This window comes from Mesoplodon bidens, assembly GCF_964165515.1.
Source record: "Mesoplodon bidens genome assembly, chromosome: 4".
NCBI lineage: Eukaryota > Metazoa > Chordata > Mammalia > Artiodactyla > Ziphiidae > Mesoplodon > Mesoplodon bidens.
Genome location: NC_138160.1, coordinates 140,571,242 through 140,592,167, shown reverse-complemented (window position 1 = coordinate 140,592,167; position 20,926 = coordinate 140,571,242). Strand labels below are relative to the sequence as shown.

The 20,926-nt window shown below is 58.6% G+C and overlaps 1 protein-coding gene across 13 annotated transcripts in view; it reads right to left on the bottom strand.

Annotated features, from left to right (window-relative positions):
* CRTC1 (CREB regulated transcription coactivator 1) overlaps positions 1-20,926 on the bottom strand; it is a 78,136-nt gene that overhangs the window by 6,624 nt on the left and 50,586 nt on the right. For 4 of the 13 annotated variants that reach the window (XM_081234006.1, XM_081234015.1, XM_081234012.1 and 1 more), the window contains 9 exons: positions 19,831-19,925; positions 17,658-17,743; positions 14,476-14,516; positions 13,778-13,998; positions 8,953-9,086; positions 6,653-6,967; positions 4,439-4,543; positions 859-945; positions 46-226 (listed from right to left, as the gene is read on the bottom strand). In XM_081234006.1, the coding sequence (XP_081090132.1) occupies positions 46-226; positions 859-945; positions 4,439-4,543; positions 6,653-6,967; positions 8,953-9,086; positions 13,778-13,998; positions 14,476-14,516; positions 17,658-17,743; positions 19,831-19,925 (1,265 nt within the window). Of the gene's footprint in view, positions 1-45; positions 227-858; positions 946-4,438; positions 4,544-6,652; positions 6,968-8,952; positions 9,087-13,777; positions 13,999-14,475; positions 14,517-17,657; positions 17,744-18,869; positions 19,792-19,830; positions 19,926-20,926 lie in introns of those variants that run through there. The other 9 variants (XM_081234014.1, XM_081234010.1, XM_081234016.1 and 6 more) reach the window with 8 other exon arrangements.

The following is a 20,926-nucleotide window of genomic DNA, read 5'->3' as shown; positions in this document are numbered from 1 at the left end:
GCCTCACCCTGCAGGGCGGGGACTCCACCTCCCCCAGCCTCTCACCTGTGAGGATGATATTGGGGATGCTGCTGTGGCTAGGGAAGCTGAGCTGCTGTGTGTCCGGCAGGCTCCCGTGGCTGCCCGTGAGGCCCATCATGGCCGCCTGTGAGTAGTTGAGTGTCGAGCCCGGGCTGTACAGGCTGCTGGAGCTGATGGCATTCTCTATCATGTTGAACTGCTCCAGCTGGCAGAGGAAGCATACAGGTGTGAGGCCAGCCCCCCGAGCTGGCCACCCTGGGACCCCGGTCGTGGTTGGCTGGCCGGCCTGCCTGCGACCGCCAGCACCTCCTCCCCTACAGGACGGCCAGCACCCATGCCAAGGTACACTTGGGGCTGCCAAGCATGAGTCCCTCTGCCTTGGGGTCTCCCCGTCTCCGAACCTGCCTGGGCCTGCCGGCACACGGCCCCCTCAGAGCTTGCTGGATGGATGGATGGATGGATGGATGGATGGATGGATGGATAAGTGAGTGAGTGAACAGCTCCAGGCAGCAGCCAACCCTTCCCGTGCCCACACGCCCCCAATCCCGGCCTTCATGCAAAGCCACTGCAACCTCCCGGCAAACCCACGTGCACGGCCCACACTGAGGCACCGCTGTAACAGCCACTGCCCGTCCCTACCAGCGTTCACCACCCACCCTTCCTCCCCCTCCGCTGGCGGCCTCGTTCTGTGGGCAGGGTGCAAACGCCAGGAGAGGCTAAGCCAAGCCACCCCCTCCAGGGCCTGGGCCTCTGCAGCCTGGAGACTGGAGAGGCTGAGAAGCTCAGGCAGAGGAGCAGGCAGGGTCTGGCGAGAGTCTGCGGTGGGCGCCCGCTCACCTGGTGGGACAGAGCATTGGCCTGCCTGGCCGCCATCTGCTGCTCATAGTATGAGTCCCCAAACACACCGCCCAGGGTGGAAGAGTGCTGCAGACAGAAGAGAGGCCCACTGTCGTCAGGGTTCCCAAAACCAGGCAGGGGGTGAGGCTGCTATGGGGTGGGGGGGTGCTCCCACGGGCTGGCTGCACCCATACCCTTCTCCCAGGACCTCACCACCGGCCTGGGCTGGGAGAGGAGGGAGGCCTCTGGAACTTCCTGGAAGATGCTCAGGACGTGAGAGGCTGATGACGTCTATCTCAGGGCTCCTGGGAGAGCCCACACCCGCTGGGGTGGAGGGGTGCACCCCTACTCTCGGGATGATTGCTCCTTTCCACCGCCTGCTCCTGGGGGTTGGGGCCTCTGCCGCCCAACTTCCCCCAAAGTGCCATCCCACCTCCTCTCCTTAAGCTCAGGTGTGGGTGAACCCGCTGTCGTCAGATGGAAGACGAGGGGCCACAGGGACCGGGAACCCCACCTGCCAGGCCCCAGAGGAAAGTGTGTGAGTGGGGCAAGGCAGGAGATACTCTGGGTGTTCAGGGTGGGATGTGTACCTTGTCAGACGTGGGAGACGCGGGACAGGCAGCAGGACACACACACTTGGGCAGGAAGGGTGCACAGAGTGAGCACGGGACAGGTACACGGAAAGCCCCTGCCCACCTGTCCAGCCGTGGCTGCCTGCCTGCCCGCGAGGCCCTGGGGCCTGGGGGATGGCAGGCAGTCCCACTCCTGTTTGCCCAATGCCAGCTGGGGCAGAGGGATGGGGGCTGCCCCTGGGAGAGGAGCAGGGGGCTGGGGATCCTCTGAGGCAGTGGAGATGCCAAGAATAGGAGTGTGGAGCCCCTGCCCATTCTTGAGATGCTGCCAGGGAGGTGGCACGACAGTCTGGCAGGATGTGGAAGGGAGGAAAGGGATGGCCGTGTGTGTCGCCAGGTCACACCGGAGGCAACAGACCTGGGGAAACAGATGCCCCACACAGGGCCCTCGGCGTCCCTGAGGCTGGGAGCTCTGGCCTGTTTCCTCCTCTGTAGAACAGGGTGACCTGCAGAAGTCGCTCCCCTGCGGCCGTTTCCAGGTCAGAGTCTTCACGGACCACAGGCCCTGGACCTCCCCGCTTTGAGCTCTCTGTTCTAGAAAGGTCCCCGCGTTCTCTGACAACTGCCAAAGCTTGACTCTCAGGCCTCCATCCCAGAGAGGAGTTGGCCACAAAGCCCCCAGCCACTCTGCGTGTTCAGTGGACTGACCACAGAAAGGGACAGCCACTCCGGCTGGTGCGGTGGTTCCTGGGGATGCACATTCCATTCAAACACCAGGAAAGAGTTAAAAATGTGAAAGGAGTAAGAAGCAAAAAAGACAATGTGGCAAAAAGGCCACATTTGCCCTAAAAATCGCCAGCTTCAGGTTTGGAAAAGGGGGCTGTGAGGTTGCTGTGTTTACCTGTGAAGGAGGCAGATGATGGCCTTGGCTGAGGCCGGGGGCAGGCTGTTCTGGGGCACTTGACCCTGTCCCCATGACCTTGACCCCAGAGAGGCCCGGCACACACAGGAGACCCCAGATATGGTTTCTCTTGTGAAGCTACCATGAGGGTTTGCCAGAAAGGTCTGCCCAGAATGGAAGGGCTGGGGCTGGAGGAGGCAGCACAAAGGAGCCAATTCCAGCTGCCTAAGGTTCAGGGTGCAGCCGGACACACGCAACATCCGCTTGGGGCCAAGTGGGGCAAGGCGGCTGCCTCGTGCATCCAGGGGAGATGCTGGCTGGGCTGGGGAGGCGTGGGGTGACCCAGGCCCATGGGGCTGATGAATGTGTCCCCAGAGATCCAGCTGCAGTGGGAAACCATGGTTTGCCCCCAAGCGAGCCCCTGGTTGGGGCCAGACAGCCTGCCGGCCCCGTCCTCACATCTGAATGAGCAGCCTGCCTCCCTGGCCAGTGCCCAATTGACGGACGGACAAACCAACACACAGACACGGGCTTGAGGAGACAGCAACATGCTTTCCGCTCAGAATGGCCCACTTTGGTTCAGGAGAACCTCTCCTGAGAGCGATCTGCTCCACCCTTAAGTTCCCGTCCTGCCTCACGTACACCAGCCCCAGGCAGGGCTGCCCGCCTCGGGCAGGCGCCCTCTATTGCTGCCCCTGCCTGGACCAACTTCTCCCAGTCCCACGTCCCCCTCGGCACCACGTGACGAGACCAGACGCGAGAGCTCAGAGCCGACAGGGATGGACGGAGAGCATGCAGACACCAGGCTGACCCCCGGCCGGCCCCGAGCTCACTGCACCTTCCCTGCCTTCTGCGGAGTGGGGGGCTGCACGCCGACAGTCCCAGCAGGACCCCTGGCTGCCATGGGTGGTGGAGGGAGTGCCCTGGGAGAGCCCCTCCTGTATCAGTGAGCCATGAGAACAGTCTCAGGTCCCCTGAGGGCTAGGCCTACTCTCCTGACACACAAGGCCTGGCTCGGGGTGCGTTGCTGCGAGCCTGGGAGATGGACAGCGGGGCATGTCGCCGGGGACAAGGGAGCCCACGTCCTGCCTGGAGGAAAGCTCCTCCCCCTGCTCTACCCGGGAAGTAAGGCCCTATCTTCCCCTGGCTGAGGAGACTTCAGGGTCTTGGGCACTGCAGTAGCTCCTGAGGTTTCTCAGCTTGGTGACGTTCTGGGGATGGGGTGGTGAGGTCCTGGGGAGGCTCTGCTGCTACAGCGAGAAGTCTGGGGCCTGGATGTCAGTTTTGCAGGAACCCCTTCTCCCCTGATGGAAGGTTCCAGACAGAATGCAGCCATGGGTGGAGCAGAGCCAAGAGGGATTCTGAGGAACCTGGAAGGGGTGTGTGTGTGCGTGTCTGTGTCAGAGATCGGGGTCCCGTGGTGCCTGGTGTGGAGGGAGGGAAAACCTGAGTCTGAGAGACATGATCTAGCCCTGCCTGTTGCCTGGGGCAAGCCTCAGTCTCCTCATCTGTGGGGAGAGAACAAGGACACTGGAGGGGCTGCTTCCTGTGCTGGGGGTCTGAAGGCGAGAGACACGCCATCCTAAAGGGCGGAGGGGGCTGAAGAGTCAGAGCCCCCATCACAAGCTGGCCGTCACCTCAGCTGCACCCTGATGCAGGGGGAGCACGCCTCCACCTCCAGAAGCCTGGAAGCAGGAGGCCTCAGGGCGGGCAGACCTGGGTGGGGATGGGTGCACGGGCTGCTCGATGCCTGCTCTGAGCCGCACACCGGGCTCGGCATCCTAGCCACGGGGTGAGGAGCTGGGGCGAAGGCGACACCAACGTCACCAATGCAAATGGGGAGCCCGCCAACCCCACTTGGGGCTTGGCGTGGACCACAGAGACGCCAAGGGAATGTGACAGCTCCAGGAGAGGGTGCCTTCTCCTTGGCCACTGCCCAGGGTGGCCGCCCCTCACCGGTCCCCACCCCGGTGGAGTGAACAAGATGGGGTGGAGTGAGACGGGAGGCACAGATGGCGGACAGACAGGTGGATGGGGGACACGTGGGTGGGGGGTGCCAGCTAGGCTGGAGTGGGGGAGGCCGGGGAGGGGAGGCGGCGTCCCTTACTTGCGGGGAGCTCCCGGGGGAGAAGCCTTGATTGGAGACGGGTGAGGTGGGAGACTGGTTGGCTGGGGAGCCAGCGCTAGTACGGTACTGCTGCAGAGCCGGCGCCTGTGACGACAGACAGGTCAGGATGCTCGCGGGGCCCCAGGCCTGGCTTCCCGGGACTGGCTGTTCACTGCTGACACCCCTGGCAGGGCCCCCATCCCTCAGGTGAGCTGAATACCCAGGCCACCTGCAGGAGGGCACCTGAGCCCAGGGCCTCAAGGGGCCCTACCTCCAAACCCAACTCTGGGAGGGGTGGGGGCATTCCGTCAGAGAGCATGGAACCCAGCCTCACAGAATCGCCCTGGGGGGCTGGGGAGGGAAGGAGGGATCAGGCTCTACTCAGCAGGTTTTAGAGCACTCACACGAACGCACACCACACCCACGTATGTGTGCACACAGCCGCACACGTGTGAACACGCACACCCGCACAGGCAGGGAAGGCCCAGGGCCAGTCAGATGCCCTCGGGCTAACAGCCAAGGCCGTCTGGGGCACACTGCAGGGCTCCTGGCGCCGGGCAGTCACTATCACTGGTATTGCTTGGGACAAGTCCGCCAGGTTATGCTGTCCACCGACTTCCAAAGGACGGCCACCTCCTCACTCGAATGACAAAGGGTTTTGGCTTCTTATCAGACTCCTGGGGGGCAGGACGGGCTAGGCCAGGACCTGGATTTAGACCCTGCTCTGGTCCTACCCAGTGAGGCCCTGCTGTGTGCCTCTGGGCAAGCTGCCTGACCTCTCTGAACTTGTTCAATGAGACCCAGCCGGCCGGCCCAGGGCTCCCTAAGTGCTATGTCTCCTTCATTTCCTCAGCGGCCTGTTCTGAGCAGTTTGGGATGGGGGTTGAGCCCAGATGGGGCAGGGGGCTCGTGCATCAGGGTGTGAGTGTCAGAGACATCAGCGTGGTCACTTGGCAATGACCAGCTCAGGCCTTCTTCGGGTTGAAAAGAGGAAAATGACCAGAGGGACATTCTCCTCGCTTGGGTGGATCTACAGAAACTCACAGAGGCTACTGGAATCCGAGCCCTGAGGGAGCCACCACTCCCACGGGAGGGGAGGGGGTTGCCCGAAAACAGCGCCCTGACCCGAGAGCCTGGCCTGGATAGCCCCTGTCTCCAAAGTCCCCCCAGCTCCACAGAGAGGCACCGCCATGGCAGGGTGTCATGGAACTGGGTGCCCCAGGCAGCCGCAGTGTCAGGGCCACCTCTGTACCTGCTGTGTGTCTGCCCAAGGCAAGGCTTGGGTGCAGTCCCATCCAAGGGGACCCCTGAGGTCTGCCCTCTGAGCGATCAGAGCAGCCTGGAAATGTGGGTTTCTACCTGTTGGGTTACCTGCCCGCCCTGGCCAACCTGGCGGGGGGGCGGCCTGTTCTTCACAGAGCACGTGATGTTCTGATGACATTTATCCTGGGGCTGGCAGCCATGGGCCAAGTGAGTGGGGAGGGCTGGCTGGGCCCCAAATGTGGGTCCCTGTTCCTCTGGATGTGGCCAAAGGTAGCTGTGACCACTCCCTTCCCATCAGGGCAACCTGGGTGAAAGTCTGAACAAGCAGGAAGGTTTGGGGTGCAGGGGTCAAAACCTAGCACTTGTTACCCCAAGCCTGGCCCCAGGCAAGGGGTCCCATGGTCTGAGCTGCAGGCCCCCGGCCCAGGGCACTGTGCTGTATGAACCACAGAACTGGCTTCATCCCTTCTTCTCCTCCAAGTTCATCTCCATCCCTCTGGCTCTCAGAAGTCCATTCCCGAGGCCCTGAGAGCTCCGTGTTCTCCCTGCCTCTGAGGAAGCCTTGTCTCGGGTGGGAAGGGCTGAGGGGGGCAATCGGGGCCATGGGGGAGGGCTTGGCAGCCAGACGTGGGGTGGCCCGTCCTGGGTGAAGTCTGGGGCACCTGACCCCTGCTTGTGCCTCAGTTTCCCCATCTATACCGGGGTGACAAACTTGGCTTGAGGATTCCAGGGAGAATACCCCACTGAGCTCCCAGCCCCAGGCAGTGTTTGCCTCAGCCCCAACCCCTGGCCGAGTTGGCCTCAAAGTGGAGCCTCGAGGTGGCTGCAGATAAAGCCAGGCACCCTGACACTCCTCCTGCAGGTCTGATGGTGGTCTCCCACAGCCCCTGGGCTCCTCCTGCACAAGCCCCCCCCCCGCCCGCCCCCCGTCAGGCCCCGCCCCGGGCTTACCGAGGCAGTGTCGATTCCCATCGGCGGCTGGCCCGAGTTCTCTGGGGGGGACTGGGGGAGAGAGGATGGTACCGTGACCGCAAGTGGGGGCAGTTGGGGCCCCCGAGTCAGGCTGGCGCTCGGCATCAGGGAGCCGCCCTGGGGGAGGCCGACAGGCACCTGCGGGGGCGGCGGGGGCGGCTGCTGCTGGGACGCAGGCGGCGGCGGGGGCGGGGGCTGAGGCTGAGGCGGCGGCGGCGGCTGCTGAGAGCCCGCCTGGGTGAAGAAGGCGTAGGGCAGCTGCTGCTCCAGAGACAGGGCGTCCATGGCCACGGCCTGAACGGAGAGGAGGGCATCAGGTGGGACACATGCTCAAAGGAGTGGGCCGGGCAGGCTGTGAGCACCTGGCCCCCAGGGGACCCCCATGGCCTGGCGTGATTGACACTGAAGTGAGAGATGAACAGAGGGATGTCCAGACCCTGGACCAGGGAAGCGAAGAGGGCTTCCCCCAAGGCCCACGGAGGCCTGGGCTGCAGCTCAGTAGGCCTGCCCCCAGTGAGCCTTTCTCACTGCACACCCCTCCACACTTGCAGAGACTCAGGATGCTCCACCCCCATCCCCCGCCTCTCTGAGCTGGAGTTTCCCCACTGTGGGCAGGCACAGGGCACCACACTCTGGTAGCCCAGCGGGGAGCCAGCACCTAGCCCCTGTGGGGTCCTGCCAGGGAGAAGGAACCCCCTCCCGCCACCCTGCAGCCTGGGCACCAAGGGGAGGCTGGAGACGGTGGGGCTGACGGAGGCCCCTGTGTGGTCACTCGGCAATGACCAGATCGGGCCCCTCTTGGAGTTGGAAAGAGGAAAATAACCAGAGGCAAGTTTTCCAGGCTCACGAGTCTGCGTGGACAGTTCCTCAGACAGGCAGGCAGGCAAGGGCTCCTGCCCTCTGAGGGAGGCTGGGTATGCCCAGGAGCTACAGGATGTAAACACTTAGCAGAACGCAGGAAAGGAGTGGCCGGAAAGAAGTTTCCGGAAAGGGAAGGCAGGCCTCAGGGGTGGGGCGTGGCGGGGAGGGGAGAAGAGGCTGGGGTCAGGGATGAAGAGACTGAAGACACAGCCGCTAGGAGCCATGCATGGCTCTGTTTGGATCCTTATCTGAACAAGAACTGCATAAGAGACAGAGACACGGTGGGGAGCCGAGACCAGGCCGGGCATCGGAAGGTATAGAAGAACTACTGTTAATTTCGTTGTGGGTAGGTAAGACCATCGAGGTCACGTTAAAAACCAAAGAAACAAGGGCTTCCCTGGTGGCGCAGTGGTTGAGTCCGCCTGCTGATGCAGGGGACGCGGGTTCGTGCCCCAGTCCGGGAAGATCCCACATGCAGCAGAGCGGCTGGGCCCGTAAGCCATGGCCGCTGGGCCTGCACGTCCGGAGCCTGTGCTCCACAGCGGGAGAGGCCACAACAGTGAGAGGCCCACGTACCACACACACAAAAAAACCCCAAAGAAACAATATTATCTATTAGGGAAGAAACAATATTATCTATTAGGGACTGAAAAGCAGACAAAATGGACAAATTCCTCAGAACACACAAACTACCGAAACGGACCCAAGAAGGAAAAGGACGTCTGAGTAGGACCGATATTGAGTAAGGAGATGGGATCAGCCACCAAAAACTTTCCAGTGAAGATCCGCCAGACCGCAGCACCTTCACTGAATTCTACCAAATGTTCAAAGAAGAATTAATACCAATGCTTCTCAAACTGTTCAAAAAAACAGAAGAGGAGGGAACACTTCCTAACTCGTTCTACGAGCCTGGATTGACTAAAAAAGAGAAGATTCCAATTATGGAAATCGGAAACGAAAGGGGCAACGTTACTAACCACTTCACAGAAATAAAAAGGATTATGAGAGTACTCCGAACAACTGTATGCTGGCACGTGGGATAACTTTGATGAAACGGACCAACTCCTAGACACACACAAAACTACCAAAGACGCAGACGAAGCAAATATGGTAAATTAGGGGGGGGAAAAAAAACCTTCTCTAAACATTTTATTTTGGGAAATTGCAGCTAGATCTTAAAGAAGAGAACAGCATAATAAAGGATGCCCAGTCACACGGGCACAAGCTAACAGCCATGATGGGCACAGGGGAATCCAGGCCACTGATTTCTGCATTCCCCATGTGTTTGAAAATTTGACAACAAAAAGCAAAAAAACTGTTGGCAGGATTTTCAGGATTCTGCTCCCTGGAAGGAGCGTGAGCCCTCCCAGAGAGGCAGAGCCGGGCCCCACCTCCCCCGCCCCACTGAGCCCTCGCACCTGAGTGATGGGTGACAGTGGGGAGAGGGTGGGCGACACCTGCTGGGCCTGCTGCCGCCTCGCCTCCGTGCTCAGGGACAGCGGGCTGACGCCGGCCGGGCGGTGCTGCGGTGAGGAGCCAGGTGTGCTCATCCCTGAAAGGAAGGGAGGGTGGGCATGATGCCAGCCACTGGGATCATGGCAGGGGGCACTCACACACCCAGGGTCATTGCTGAGGCCAGTCCAATCGCTCAGACGCCAGTGGGCACATCCTGATCACCAAACCCGGGATGCCCCCTCTGAGGTCCCGATACCCTGACCTCAGGGTCCCCCAGCTCTGCATGGGCTCCCACCTCCAGTGCTGACCAACACTCTCCCCACAGATCCTGCCATCCCTCCAGGAGGGGCGTGCCCCGCAGGCCCTGCCAATCAGCGCTTCCCCACCTCTGGGCTACCGCATGATTGGCCCCCAGATGGACATGTGACTAGGCTGGCCAAATGAGACCCTGCCCAGGGGCTTTTGATAGAACTCCAGGAAGGGAGGTCCAGAATTGTGTGAGGAGGCATCCTGGTGACCACAAGGGAGCTGAGGGGCAGAGATAGCACCTGAGCCCCAAATCCAGCCACGCTGGCACTTCCCTGGTTTCAGAGACAGTCACCCTCCTTTTTTTTTTTTCTATAATGGCTTGGGTTTTGGTTAGCTCCAACCAAATCGGTGCTGCCTGATGCTGCAGTTCCTTCTTGAGCCTCATCGTTCTCCTCACCCTCATTCCGTGAACGTGCCCCTTCCCATAACTGCTCCTTTGGCCAGATCTCCTCTTGGCCCCTGACCTCTGTATCTGGCAGCCCTTCCCCCCACATCACGCACCCACAACCGCCTCCTCCCACCTCATGCACTCCCCATGCTGCAGCACCAACCCCACCAGGATGCCTGAGCAAGAAACTCAGTTATTTGATCTTCTTCCTGATGGAGCTTTTGCTGGGGGGGCTCCAAGTCACCCCTTCCCTCACCCTGGCCCCCTCCCCCAGCAATATGATCCCTGGATGTGTCTGCTGTGAAGGAGCTAAGTGAGGTCAAGTTCAGTGTGTTGGGGCCTGCCAGATGATCCTGGGGCACTGTGTCAGGGAAGCAATGGGCCCCCTGATGCTGGGGGCAGGAAGGGAGCCCTGGGGGCCTGTCCTGATCACCCCAGGCTCAGTTTCTTTGTCCTCTCCAGTTCACCATGAGGCCCTAAGGAGGTCGTGAGCAAGCTCAGAGAGAATCTGGCCTGCAGTCAAGGCCAGGTGAAGGTGCCTGACTCACTGGGGGAGCTGGGCCCACTCCGTGGAGGGCACCAGATCAACCTGGTTCCAGCGGGTGAGGCGGCAGGTTCCAGGGCTGGCAAGAACGCACCCAGCATACACTGAGGGGAGATGACGGGCAGCCTTCCCTCCACCCCAGGCAGCTGTTCACTGGGGCCGCGTCATCTGTGCAAGGCGAGCCCGGTCACGCCTGCACTTCCCCTCGGATGCCCTGGCAGCTCCACTCGGCTGAGCACTGCTGGGGGGGCCTGGCACCGTCGACAGCTCCTGTAGCAGAGCCCCCGGGGTCCAGTTTCTGCACAGACCTTGGGCCCAGAATCAGGCTGCTGCAAACACAGCGACGTCAAGGGAGCCATCGACAGAGGCCTAGTCAGGAGGAGTCCGGAAGACGCCTGCTGAGAGCACACTGGGAGTCGGGACCCTGCACCACTCCCTCGTCTTCTCTGAGCATCCGACGCTTCATGTGTCCGGCGGGCCGAGGAACACTCAACACGCACGTCGGGAGCAGATGTCGGGGCTCGGTAAGCAGCAGAGGCAGATACCAAGAGTGACGGGCACAGAGGGGTGACGGGGACAGGAGGGGCCCACAGCAAACTGGAGTGCTCTAGCCTAGCTTGAGGCACACGACCTCGACCCACCATTGCTGGGCCTGACTCTTCAAGATAAGCTGGAAATCCAGGTTTTTACGTGCATATTTGAATGTCAATTCAAAGCCTCACACACACAATCGCAGGAAAGCCAAAATACACTGGGGGGCTGGATTTGGCCCTTCGGCTGCCGCCTGTGATGTCTGTCCTGAAGGCAAGGGAGTTTTTAATCCTCTGCTAGGCTGTAACCTGAGCTCCTGGCCTCACGTGGGGTGGCCACCACCCCTGAGACACCAGTTGGGCCAGAAGGGCCGAGGGATGCCTTGCTGTTGAGTTCCTTTTGACAACCTGGATCAACTTTAGGAAAAGAAGTGGGGCCAGCTGGAAGGGAAGCCTAGCGTGGGCAGGGAGAGCTGCCAGGGGAGGGCAGCCCAGGTGGCAGGAGCCCGCCCCAGTGGCATGGAAGCCCTGTGCACGGGGCTAGCCGGCCACGGAGCTGTGCAGGGAAGGAGGACCTCAGCCTGCCCACTTCCCGCTTCCGGCGCGCAGCCAGGGAAACGACTTTGGCAAACTTGGAAGGAGATGAGAGGGGCCACTGTCTCCCTGGCGGCGGAGGCCTCCGTCCTCCTCCTCCACCGGCTCCCGTCCTGACTGCAGGGTGGGCCTGGTGGTACGGGGGGCGATCTCCATGTGTGCCAGGGGCTGGCGGCTCTGCTTGATTTAAAACACATCTGGAGAGTGAGGCCCCCGCCAGGCGAGCTGCTGGAGCGCGGCAGGTTCGCAAACAGCCGAACACATGTCAGACATTACCGGGCCGAAGCTCTGAGCCAGGCAGGCTGGGGTCTGGGCCCCACGCTCGGGGTCTGCACTCGTTCCCGCATCTACGGTTTTCACATGTGTTGTGTTTTCCTGTACTTGTTTAGACTCGGCGCGGGCTGGAGGTGCGAGGCTCCCAGGCGGGCGCTGGGGGGCTGCCAAGGGCCCTCCAGTGGAGGGGGTGGTGCCCTGGAGGCTGCTGCCAAGGCGTGAGGAGAAAAACGGGGGCCGGGAAACAGCGACTCTCTGCCGGAGGGCCAGCAGCCCCAGGGCCGACCTGATTTCTTGCCTTGCACAGGCATCTGTGGATGCTGCCCACCCACTGGTGTCTTGCGAGGGCCACGGATCTGGGGCTCCCCTGAATCTGCTCGTTTTGCCTTCTGGGCCTTCCCTGGAGGTGTGGGTGGGTGAGTGGGGTGCACACGGCCAGGGCCAGTATCCTCTGCCCAATGGCTGAGCCTCAGTGGGCGCGGGGCCAGGTGTATGGGAAAAAGAACACAGCCTGAATGGCATGAGGCAGAATGTCACTCTCCTCTTCACCACTCTGGCCTCCATCTCCTCGCCTAAATACCTAGGGAATGTCTGTACCACCCTCAACACCCCTCACCTGGTCCTGGCCCGGTCGGCACCAAAGCCGGGAATGACTCCGGGCTCCTCGCTCTCCTTCACTCCCTGAATCAACCCGGCTCCAAGGCTGGCCAACTTCACCCTGACATCTCTCTGCAAAGCTCCCAATGGGGCTCTGCCCTGGCCCAGGGGCTGCCGCCTATTCCTCACAGTCAGCTTCTCCCCGGGGCAGTCAGAGGAAGTGTGACAAACACGAATCTGAGTGTGTGATTCTCTCTCAGAAAACCCTGCGTGGCGCTACCCACCATGCTCGGGGCGGAGGTGCCGTGGGCCTGTGGATGGGGTGAGCGCTGACCTGTGCTGTGGCTCCAGGACACAGGGAGGGCACAGCGAGGCAGTGCTCTCACCGACCGCCGAGTCCAGACACATGTGGGGACACATGAGTCCCCACAGCCCCTCCTGCCCGTCCCACCGCCAGGCTGTTGGGGGCCTGTCCTGTCTCCTCCCTGGGCACAAACCCACGCCTCCCACAGTCAACGTGGGTAGAGGGGTCAGAGCAAGGGCGTGGGAGATCAAGGCCCAGCACAGGGGACAGACGAAAGAGCAAAACAGTGACTCAACAGCAGCACGGTGAGTGCAGAAAAGCAACCCAGTGTGAGAGGGGGCAGGGGCGTGGGCAGGGAGTCAGGAAGGCCTGCAGAGGGGAGGGGAGGCGGTCTGCGTAGGGAATGGGATGAGGAGCCTGGAGGAGCGCTGTGCGGGTGGGGTGGCATGTGCAAAGGCCCCACGGTGGTCGGCGGTAAGCCTGTTGGCTGGAGAGGAGTCGGCATGGGCAGCAGGAATTAGGGGGCCCCGCGGGTCTCAAGCTTTCACTAGGGAGGAAACTGAGGTGCTGTGCAAGGTCCTGACCAGAGGAGGGCCATGAGCTGATGGCCCTTCTGGGTGAAGAGGCAGGGGCTGGGTGGGGAGCAAGCAGATGGAGGCCACGCAGGGGAGAGGGTCTGAGTGGAGGAGGACACCTCCAGGGTCCCTGCCTGAGTCATAGGAGGACGGTGCTGCCAGAAGTCCCGAGGAGGAGCAGGGTTGGGGCAGCACCGGGGGATACTGGGACAGGCCAGGGGCCCATGAAACGTCCTCAGGGGAGGGGGCCGGGCTGGAGCATCCTAAGCAGGCAGCCACGGTCGGGGGATTGGGGGGTCGGGGTTGGGGGAGTGGGAGAGGTGGGGGAGAGGAACAGATCAGGCCTGTCCCTTGATGAGGGGCATGAGGAAAGCCTGGCCCACCCCAACTCTCTGAAGCCCCCAGCCCCCCCTAAGAACCATGGTCCCATCCCTGGGGGCATGAGCTTTCCCAGCCCTGGTCCTCTGCCCAGGCTGTGCCCTCTGCCCAGATGCCTTTCCCCTTGGGTCAGCCTGGCAACCCTGAACCCCCGTGGTGGACTCTGTGCTCCACCCCCATGCCTGGCATTTTGGACGTGACCCTGCTAAGTTATCATTCAAACACACTTGTCATTCTCACTAGATGGTGACCTCTGTCAGGGAAGGGAGTGTCCCCGCCACCCAGCCCGGCCTTACCCTGGCCGGCACCGCCGATGCCCAGGTGTGTCAGGTTGGCTGCGAGGTTGCCGGTGCTGCTGGAGCTGCTCAGCGCGGGGAAGGTGGGCTCCTCGGGGTCCAGCGGGGTCGGGAGGGGGGAGGGGAAGTGGATGTTGGTCAGGTCAGGCAGGGAGCCCCCCGTGTTGTGGGTGGCAGGGATCAGGGCTGTAGTGTTTTCCTGGTCGGCGGATGGAAAGATGCTGGGGGGAAAGGCCAGACAGAGGGGGCGGTGAGCTCTCGGGGTGGCGGCTGGCCTGTTCTCCCACGAAAGCTGTGGCAGGGGCGGAGAAGGCTGGTGCAAAAAAATTCGCAGGCGCAAAATGACACCCCATAATTAGGCACTGCCCTGCTGGAGAAACAACTGTCAGCACCTCCAGTGGGACCTCAGGAAGCAGCCTATCCCTGCGGGATGGGGGCTGGGGTGAGGGTCCTCCCACTGCCCAGGAAAAGGGTGTGTCTGAGGGGTGAGTGTGCTGGGGCTAGGACAGGGACTCTGTCATCTCAGGGAAGGAGGGGTAGGAGTGTACCCCTGCGGTGGGGCTTGCTGGGTGGCTGCCAGCGGCACAGTGCCCCTCTTGTCAGGATATGTAGCCTCATGAGCGGAGGGGAAGCCCTGGCATCGTCCAAGCAGCCCAGGGTGGCCTTGGGCACACAGGGTGGGCCCTGCTGAGACTTACTTGATTCCAGGGACCTCGCAGGACTTGGGCCTGGACCCCGTCTGAAAGAGAAGACAGCAGAGGCTGAGCTGGCCTCCTCACGTGCACTGCTCCTCCTCACAACATGGCTTCTCCCCACCAGGGCTAAGAAATGCTCAACAAGAGTGGAGTTTATCTGCAGATGAAGAACACGTGGCCCCATGGGATTGGGGGGGGGGCCTGCCCCAGACACACCCAGGGGCAAAACCAAGAGTTGTGTGGAGATGGTCTTTCTACAGCCCCCTCCCAGCTTCCACTCTGTCTACCTGTGGGCACAGCCCAGGGGTGGTGTGGTCCCCTGTGAGAGCAGGCACTGGGGAAGAAGAGGAAGCTTGCCCACTCTTCACGTCTGAACCCCCCAGGGCTGTACCATGGCTGTTAGCAGCCAGCCGGGGGGCAGGGTCACTGAAAACCCAGGGGCCTCCAAGCTAACACCCTGTGTCACTCCTGAATCGAGGCAGGCAGGGCTCCAGTGGCAGGGGCTGCCTCTGTTCCATGTGCCTCTGTCCATGGCAAGGAAGGACACCACGTGGAGAAGCCTGAGGAGGCTCAAACCGCATGCCCTAAGTAACACAGAGGGCGCTCCCCACACCCCCTGCTGACCCGCCTTGCAGCGGTATGGTGCCCCAGAGTTGCGACTCCCACAGCGACCCTGGTGCTGACGTGCTCTCTGGCCCACGCGGCCCAAGGACAGAGACCGTAGCTGCCCTGGAGACCAGCCCCGGGGAGAGGGTCCCAGAGAAATCCTGTTTCCCCTTCTGTGAACCCGGGACACTATCACCATCCAAGAACTGCAGGCTCCAGGCAGGGTCCCCAGACCTGTTCAAGGACAAAGGAGGAAACTCTCTTCCGATGGAAGCAGACATGACTGGACAGAACCTGGCATGCCAGTGGAGGGCTCGGCTGTGTCACGTTCCCTTATTCCTCTCTGCCTCTCGGGCCCTGGGGCAGACACTCCTGGCTGACATGCTACAGGAGCGTGGACACACCGGCGGGGGGGCTAGGCCTGCCTCCCATGCACACACCCAGTGCGGTGGGGTGGGGGAGGCCCCACTGGCAGTGACTGGGGAGCCCAAGGGGGGACATGTGACCAGCAGGCATTTAGCCCCTGCAGGGAATGCCGGAGGAACGGGTTTCTACTTGGCCACAGGCTCCTTAATTCCGTGGGTAAACACTCGCTTCATTACCAGATTTTTTACTAAGCACTTTGACAATGACTTTTTCTAAAGAATCTTTTCAAAAGCATTCCACGAATGTTATGGGATCCTAACAGATTTCTAAACAGTATTAAAAATTCACCCATCACCCCCCACCCCACCCCCAACAAATCCACAGGAATTCCTTTACTGACATCCTCACAGATGCATCGTTTTTGAGGGGCAGTTAAAGGAAGTCTCGCCAAGATGCTGGGCTCTGCCACCATCTTCTCACTCCCAGGATGCTGGGGCTGTCCCCCTCCCCAGAGTCAAGATGCTGGCCATCTTCACTTTCTTTATGGTAGCACCACATTTGGGCATGCGTAGGGACCCTGCTGTCCTTACTGACGCACCTCTCTGCAACTAGACGTTTCAGTTACTTTTTGACTTTGTTTGGGTTGTTAGAATTTTTAAGTTTCTCCCCCCAAGTTTGAAAATCATATGCGTTCCTTGTGCAAAACTGGAACATGCAGACAGGGATTAAAAGGCCAACAGTGCTGCTCACACCTGCACTCGGGTTTCCCCCAGGGCCTGGTCCTGCACACCCAGGGATCTGTTGGCATCATTACGTGTCTTGTGCCTTTCTAAACAGCTTTATCCTGCTCTTTCCACATACCAGTTTTATCACAAGTCTCTCATGCCTTTAAAATTCCTTCAAAGATCCCAACCCATACACACAGAGCTTTCCACACGAGGGACTGAGGACAGTTTCCTTATAAATCCCCTACTGTCAAACATTCAGGTTGTTTCCTGTTGATTTCAAACGTTCTGAACACATGCCTTTGAGGAACAAAGTGCTGTTTGCTCATTCATCATCTCCCTCCCGAGTTCCTGACAGGGTTTCAATTTTTTTAAAAAAAAACATTCAAAATCGCTTCAGTGTTAATGCATTTTTGTTCTATTCAAATTCGTTGAAATCTGTATTCATGGCACGAATTCTATCTTATCACTAGACATTTTTGTAGGTTGAACTTGAGAAATTTGTTTCTGGACCTGGAAATAACACAGAAATCCCAATCCAATTGGGAATTCCAAGCAGACTCTGTACTCTAATAAAAGCTGCAATTATTGTGCAAGTGAATGGAAGTTTATGTTTAAGAATGAGGACAGGGAACTCCCTGGAGGTCCAGTGGTTAGGATTCCGTGCTTCTACTGCAGGGGGCACGATTTCAATCCCTGGTTGGGGAACTAAGATCCCGCGTGCTGTGTGGTGCAACAGAAAAAAAAAAAAAAGAATGACGATAAACGATGATAATTACCCAATACTATGGGTTAGTAGAACGATCACAGGCTAAAAATTAGGAGGTATATGTTCTAAACCCTAAGTATCTTCATCGCCTTGGGCAAATCACTTAACTTCTCTGGCTTCAATTTCTTTCTTTTTTTTCATTGAGGTATAATTCGCATATAATATTAGTTTCAGGTGTACAACATCATAATCCTCTATTTGTATATACTGCAGTGTTCACCACAATAAGTCTAGTTAATAGTTAACATCCATCACTACACATAAAAATATGGAACGCTGTGTGAATCTGCACATAATCCTTGTACAGGGGCCATGTTAATCTTCCCTGCACTGTTCCAATTTTAGTATACATGCTGCCAAAGTGAACATAGATTTTAATTCTTTACATGGTTTTCACCAGTGTAACAGGCCTGCCATTAGTATTCAAGGCTTATGTGACTGGTCAAAACTGAATGAGGTTTAGGCAATTCCCTGGTGGTCCAGTGGTTAGGACTCCAAGCACTCACTGCCAAGGGCCCAGGTTCAATCCCTGGTTGGGGAACTAAGATCCCGCAAGCTGTGCAGCACAGCCAAAAAAAAAAAACATTGAATGAGGTTCACACTTCAGGGAAGGCAACACTCCCCCAATGTGCTATTCCACCATCTTCACGTGGGTTGTGCTAAAAAAAAAGAGAAAGATCAAGAAGGAAAACCACTTCCGAAAACCCTTAGGCTCTTACCTTCTTGGTGTCCCATGCTTGCTTAGAAAGGTTCTTGTCCATCTCTGATGTGGTCTCCTCCATTCCAGGGACTGTTAATAGTAAGACTGGGGTGGGGTGGGGTTGGAGAAGAAGGAGAAGCAGAAAAGGAATCTTTGCAGCTGTGTGGTGGCACCAGGAGGGCACTTCCCTGACATACAGAGTCACGACCGTGATATGAATGAAACTGCCCCAACAGTAACTTCTGGGGATTGTACTAAAGTAAAAAAGAGTTTCGTTAAAAAAAAAAAAAAAAAAGAAAGAAAGAAAGAAAGAAAAAGAAAAGTTAAAAAAAAAAAGTCAGAGAACCTGTGACTTAAAAAGAAATGAAAATGAAAGCTCTGGAGCTAAGGACGTGTGTCGACTCTGTCTCTCACAGGACCCACTCAGGCCTCGGGCTGCAGAGAACAGCCAAGAATCTCTCCCCGTCTCCCATGACGGGTCGCCTCACCCCGTGCACCCCACCTACAGCCCTGTGGACACCTGCCTCCCCCTCTGGGCTGTCAGCACCCAGAGGCCGGGCCCCTCTTGGGCTTTTAGCACCAAGCCACGTAGCTCAACGTAGTCTGAGGTCGATCCAACCATGGTAGCTATGGCTCCGTGAGTTAGCTGCAATGCCAACCAGTCCCAGAGGAGGAAAGGAGGAGAGAGAAGGTCTAAGGGACTGGATGGGCATCATTCGAGGCCCTGGAACCAGCTGTGCCTGAAGGCCCCTTTCCTTAAAACTTTCAGTTAACGTGAGATTAAACACTTTCTTTATGAGATCCAATTTCTCGATGCCTGTTGGAGGTTCAGTTTTTCACCTGCAACAGCACCACTACGAACATAATTAGAAGGAGGAGGTTAATTCCTCCTTCTAGAATCCTGGACTGGGCGATGGGAGGACAGCCAGGCTAACACCAGACTTCATTACTGCCTGGGCCCCTCCTAGAGGAACAGGGAGAGGTGATGTGTCCCACCCCCCCACCCCCACCCCCGCCAAGGCCAACTGGACTCTGAGCTGCCAGGGGTCCTTCCACAGTCACAAAGAGTCCCTGGGGAGGGCGAAGCCCACTCACCCACCCCCACAAAGCCCCAAGCTCCTGGAGGACCCCCCTCAGGATAGACGGCACCCTCTGAATTGCCCCCAGCATCAGGAACAGGAGGGAAGTGCCAGGTCCATTCTCATCACCCCTAGGCATTTGGAATCCTCACTTTTATTATGGAGACATTCCCATCTGCAGTCTCGCCTTTGATGCCCAATGAGCTGGAAAGATCACATGAGGAGAGCCCCTGCCCACCAAGGGGTGAAGTTCTGGTTGACCATCCTTCTTCTATCAGCAAACTCTCCGCGGTATGTTTACATACTTGCACAGTGAAATGCTACCAAAAAAGTGGTGAACGTTTGGACCTGCAGTGTAAATGATTAACTGTCTGGTTTCAGCGTCTTGGAGCAGATCAGGCCCACATGGGTTTCTAGGGCTGGCCTCACAGCATCACGCTCCCCTCTCTGGGTGACACTGCCCCGGTTTTTAAGATGCCATGTACCTTCCTGGAAGGTCCCAGGGATGCTGCCTCCATACCTGGCTCCAAGGAGGAACTGAGGCCTGGGCACAGATCTGCCCCAGCTGCAGGGGTGTGTGCATGACCCAGTTGGAAAGGAGGCTCTGGACAAGAGTTAGGAAACAGTTAGCCTCTTTTCCACCCACTGGTGCCAGGACAGACCCTGTGGACCAAGAGGTTCTGAGCATCAGAGCCGGGAAATGATCCAGTGTGAAGCCCTGGATCAAACGGTACCTGAAGCTGAACATCTAGCTCTGACTGTTGGTCACGAGCTGATAAATGCCCCTTTTCCCCGGGCCTGCTGCTCCCAACATTTGAAAGAATCTGCAAGGCCCCCAGACTGCACAGCCATACCCTGAATCCATGATCAGAAGCTAATCTGAGTTTGCAGGGACTGTTTTCTCTGTCTAGAAAACTCCTAAGCACTCCTCAAAATCCAAATCAAATAGCGCCATCTCAGAGTTTCCCTGAACCCCTCCCCTTGTCCCACAGCACCTGCTGAGTCTTCCCTCTCAGGTCTGTCCACCTACATATTTGTGACCTCTGGGAGCACAGCGGTCACCCACTGGACTTGCATGACCCCAGGAAAGACACCCATGGGCCCCAATGATACCTTTTTTCTGGTGCACGTCCTGGGACCCACCCGTAAAAGGCTCCGGCTGGGTGGGCGTCATTGTGCTCTGGTGCAGGGCAGAGTCAGAATTGGTCCTGGGGAGAGGAGAGAGACAGTGAGCCTTGGCCCCAAAGGGGACGAAGGGACAGTCCTGGCTCCACTCTATCTGGGACCCACCCGATGGAACAGGGTGGCAGTCATGGGTCATTTTTGTGAGCTGCATACCTTAGCAAAAACCCTGAAGAACCACAACAGTGATTGTGGTTTTCGTCTGCAAAGGCTGCAGCAGAGCTGTCCCTTCATTCCTAACCAGCCCCTGCCCATCCCTGCCCCTTCGATGGCCTTCACGGCTTTAGGGAAAAGGTAGTGCTTTCCTGTTGAAACCCTGAAGAGAGAGGGCCTGACAGTCCCACAGTGGCCCAGCCTTGGGAGTATGAACCCATCATGAAGCCCCCTACTGGTGACCAATGGCCAAGGGGGGGTCTTGCTCCAACCAGCCCAGTGTTCCCAGGAGTCTGGGAGAGGCTCCACTCTCTGCCCCAATAACACAATCTGCCCCCAGCTGCAGGTGCCTGGAGGGAGGGTCCTCAGAAAAACCCCTCAGCTGCCTAGGAAACCAGGGGCAGCCACGGGGAGCTGGGCAGACACGCAAAGGGCAGGTCCAGCTGCACAGCCAATTCGGGGAAAGAGCCACACACCCCCAACGGGGATGTCCCAGACACTGAGAGTGACGTAGAGGAAACTTGGTTCAAGGACAACAGCAGGTTACAGAGGACCGGGCTGTCTCTGACCCTGGGGCCAGCTAAGCTGTGAGGAGCCAGGGGAATCCTGGCTCCCCACCAGCTGTCTGTCCCTGAGCAAGTGTTCTGACCTCTCTGCGCGCTTTCTTATGCCTAAAATGGGGAGGATAACAGCACCAACTCCACAGAGCTCTGTGCGTCTTACATCAGTTAATGTATGTGATGGTTGAAATAGGACCTGGTATATGAACACGTGCTTGGTGGGCATTTAATTATGTCTTTTAATTAATTAATTAATTAATTAATTAATTAATTTTTGGCTGCATTGGGTCTTCATTGTTGGGTCTTAGTTGCTG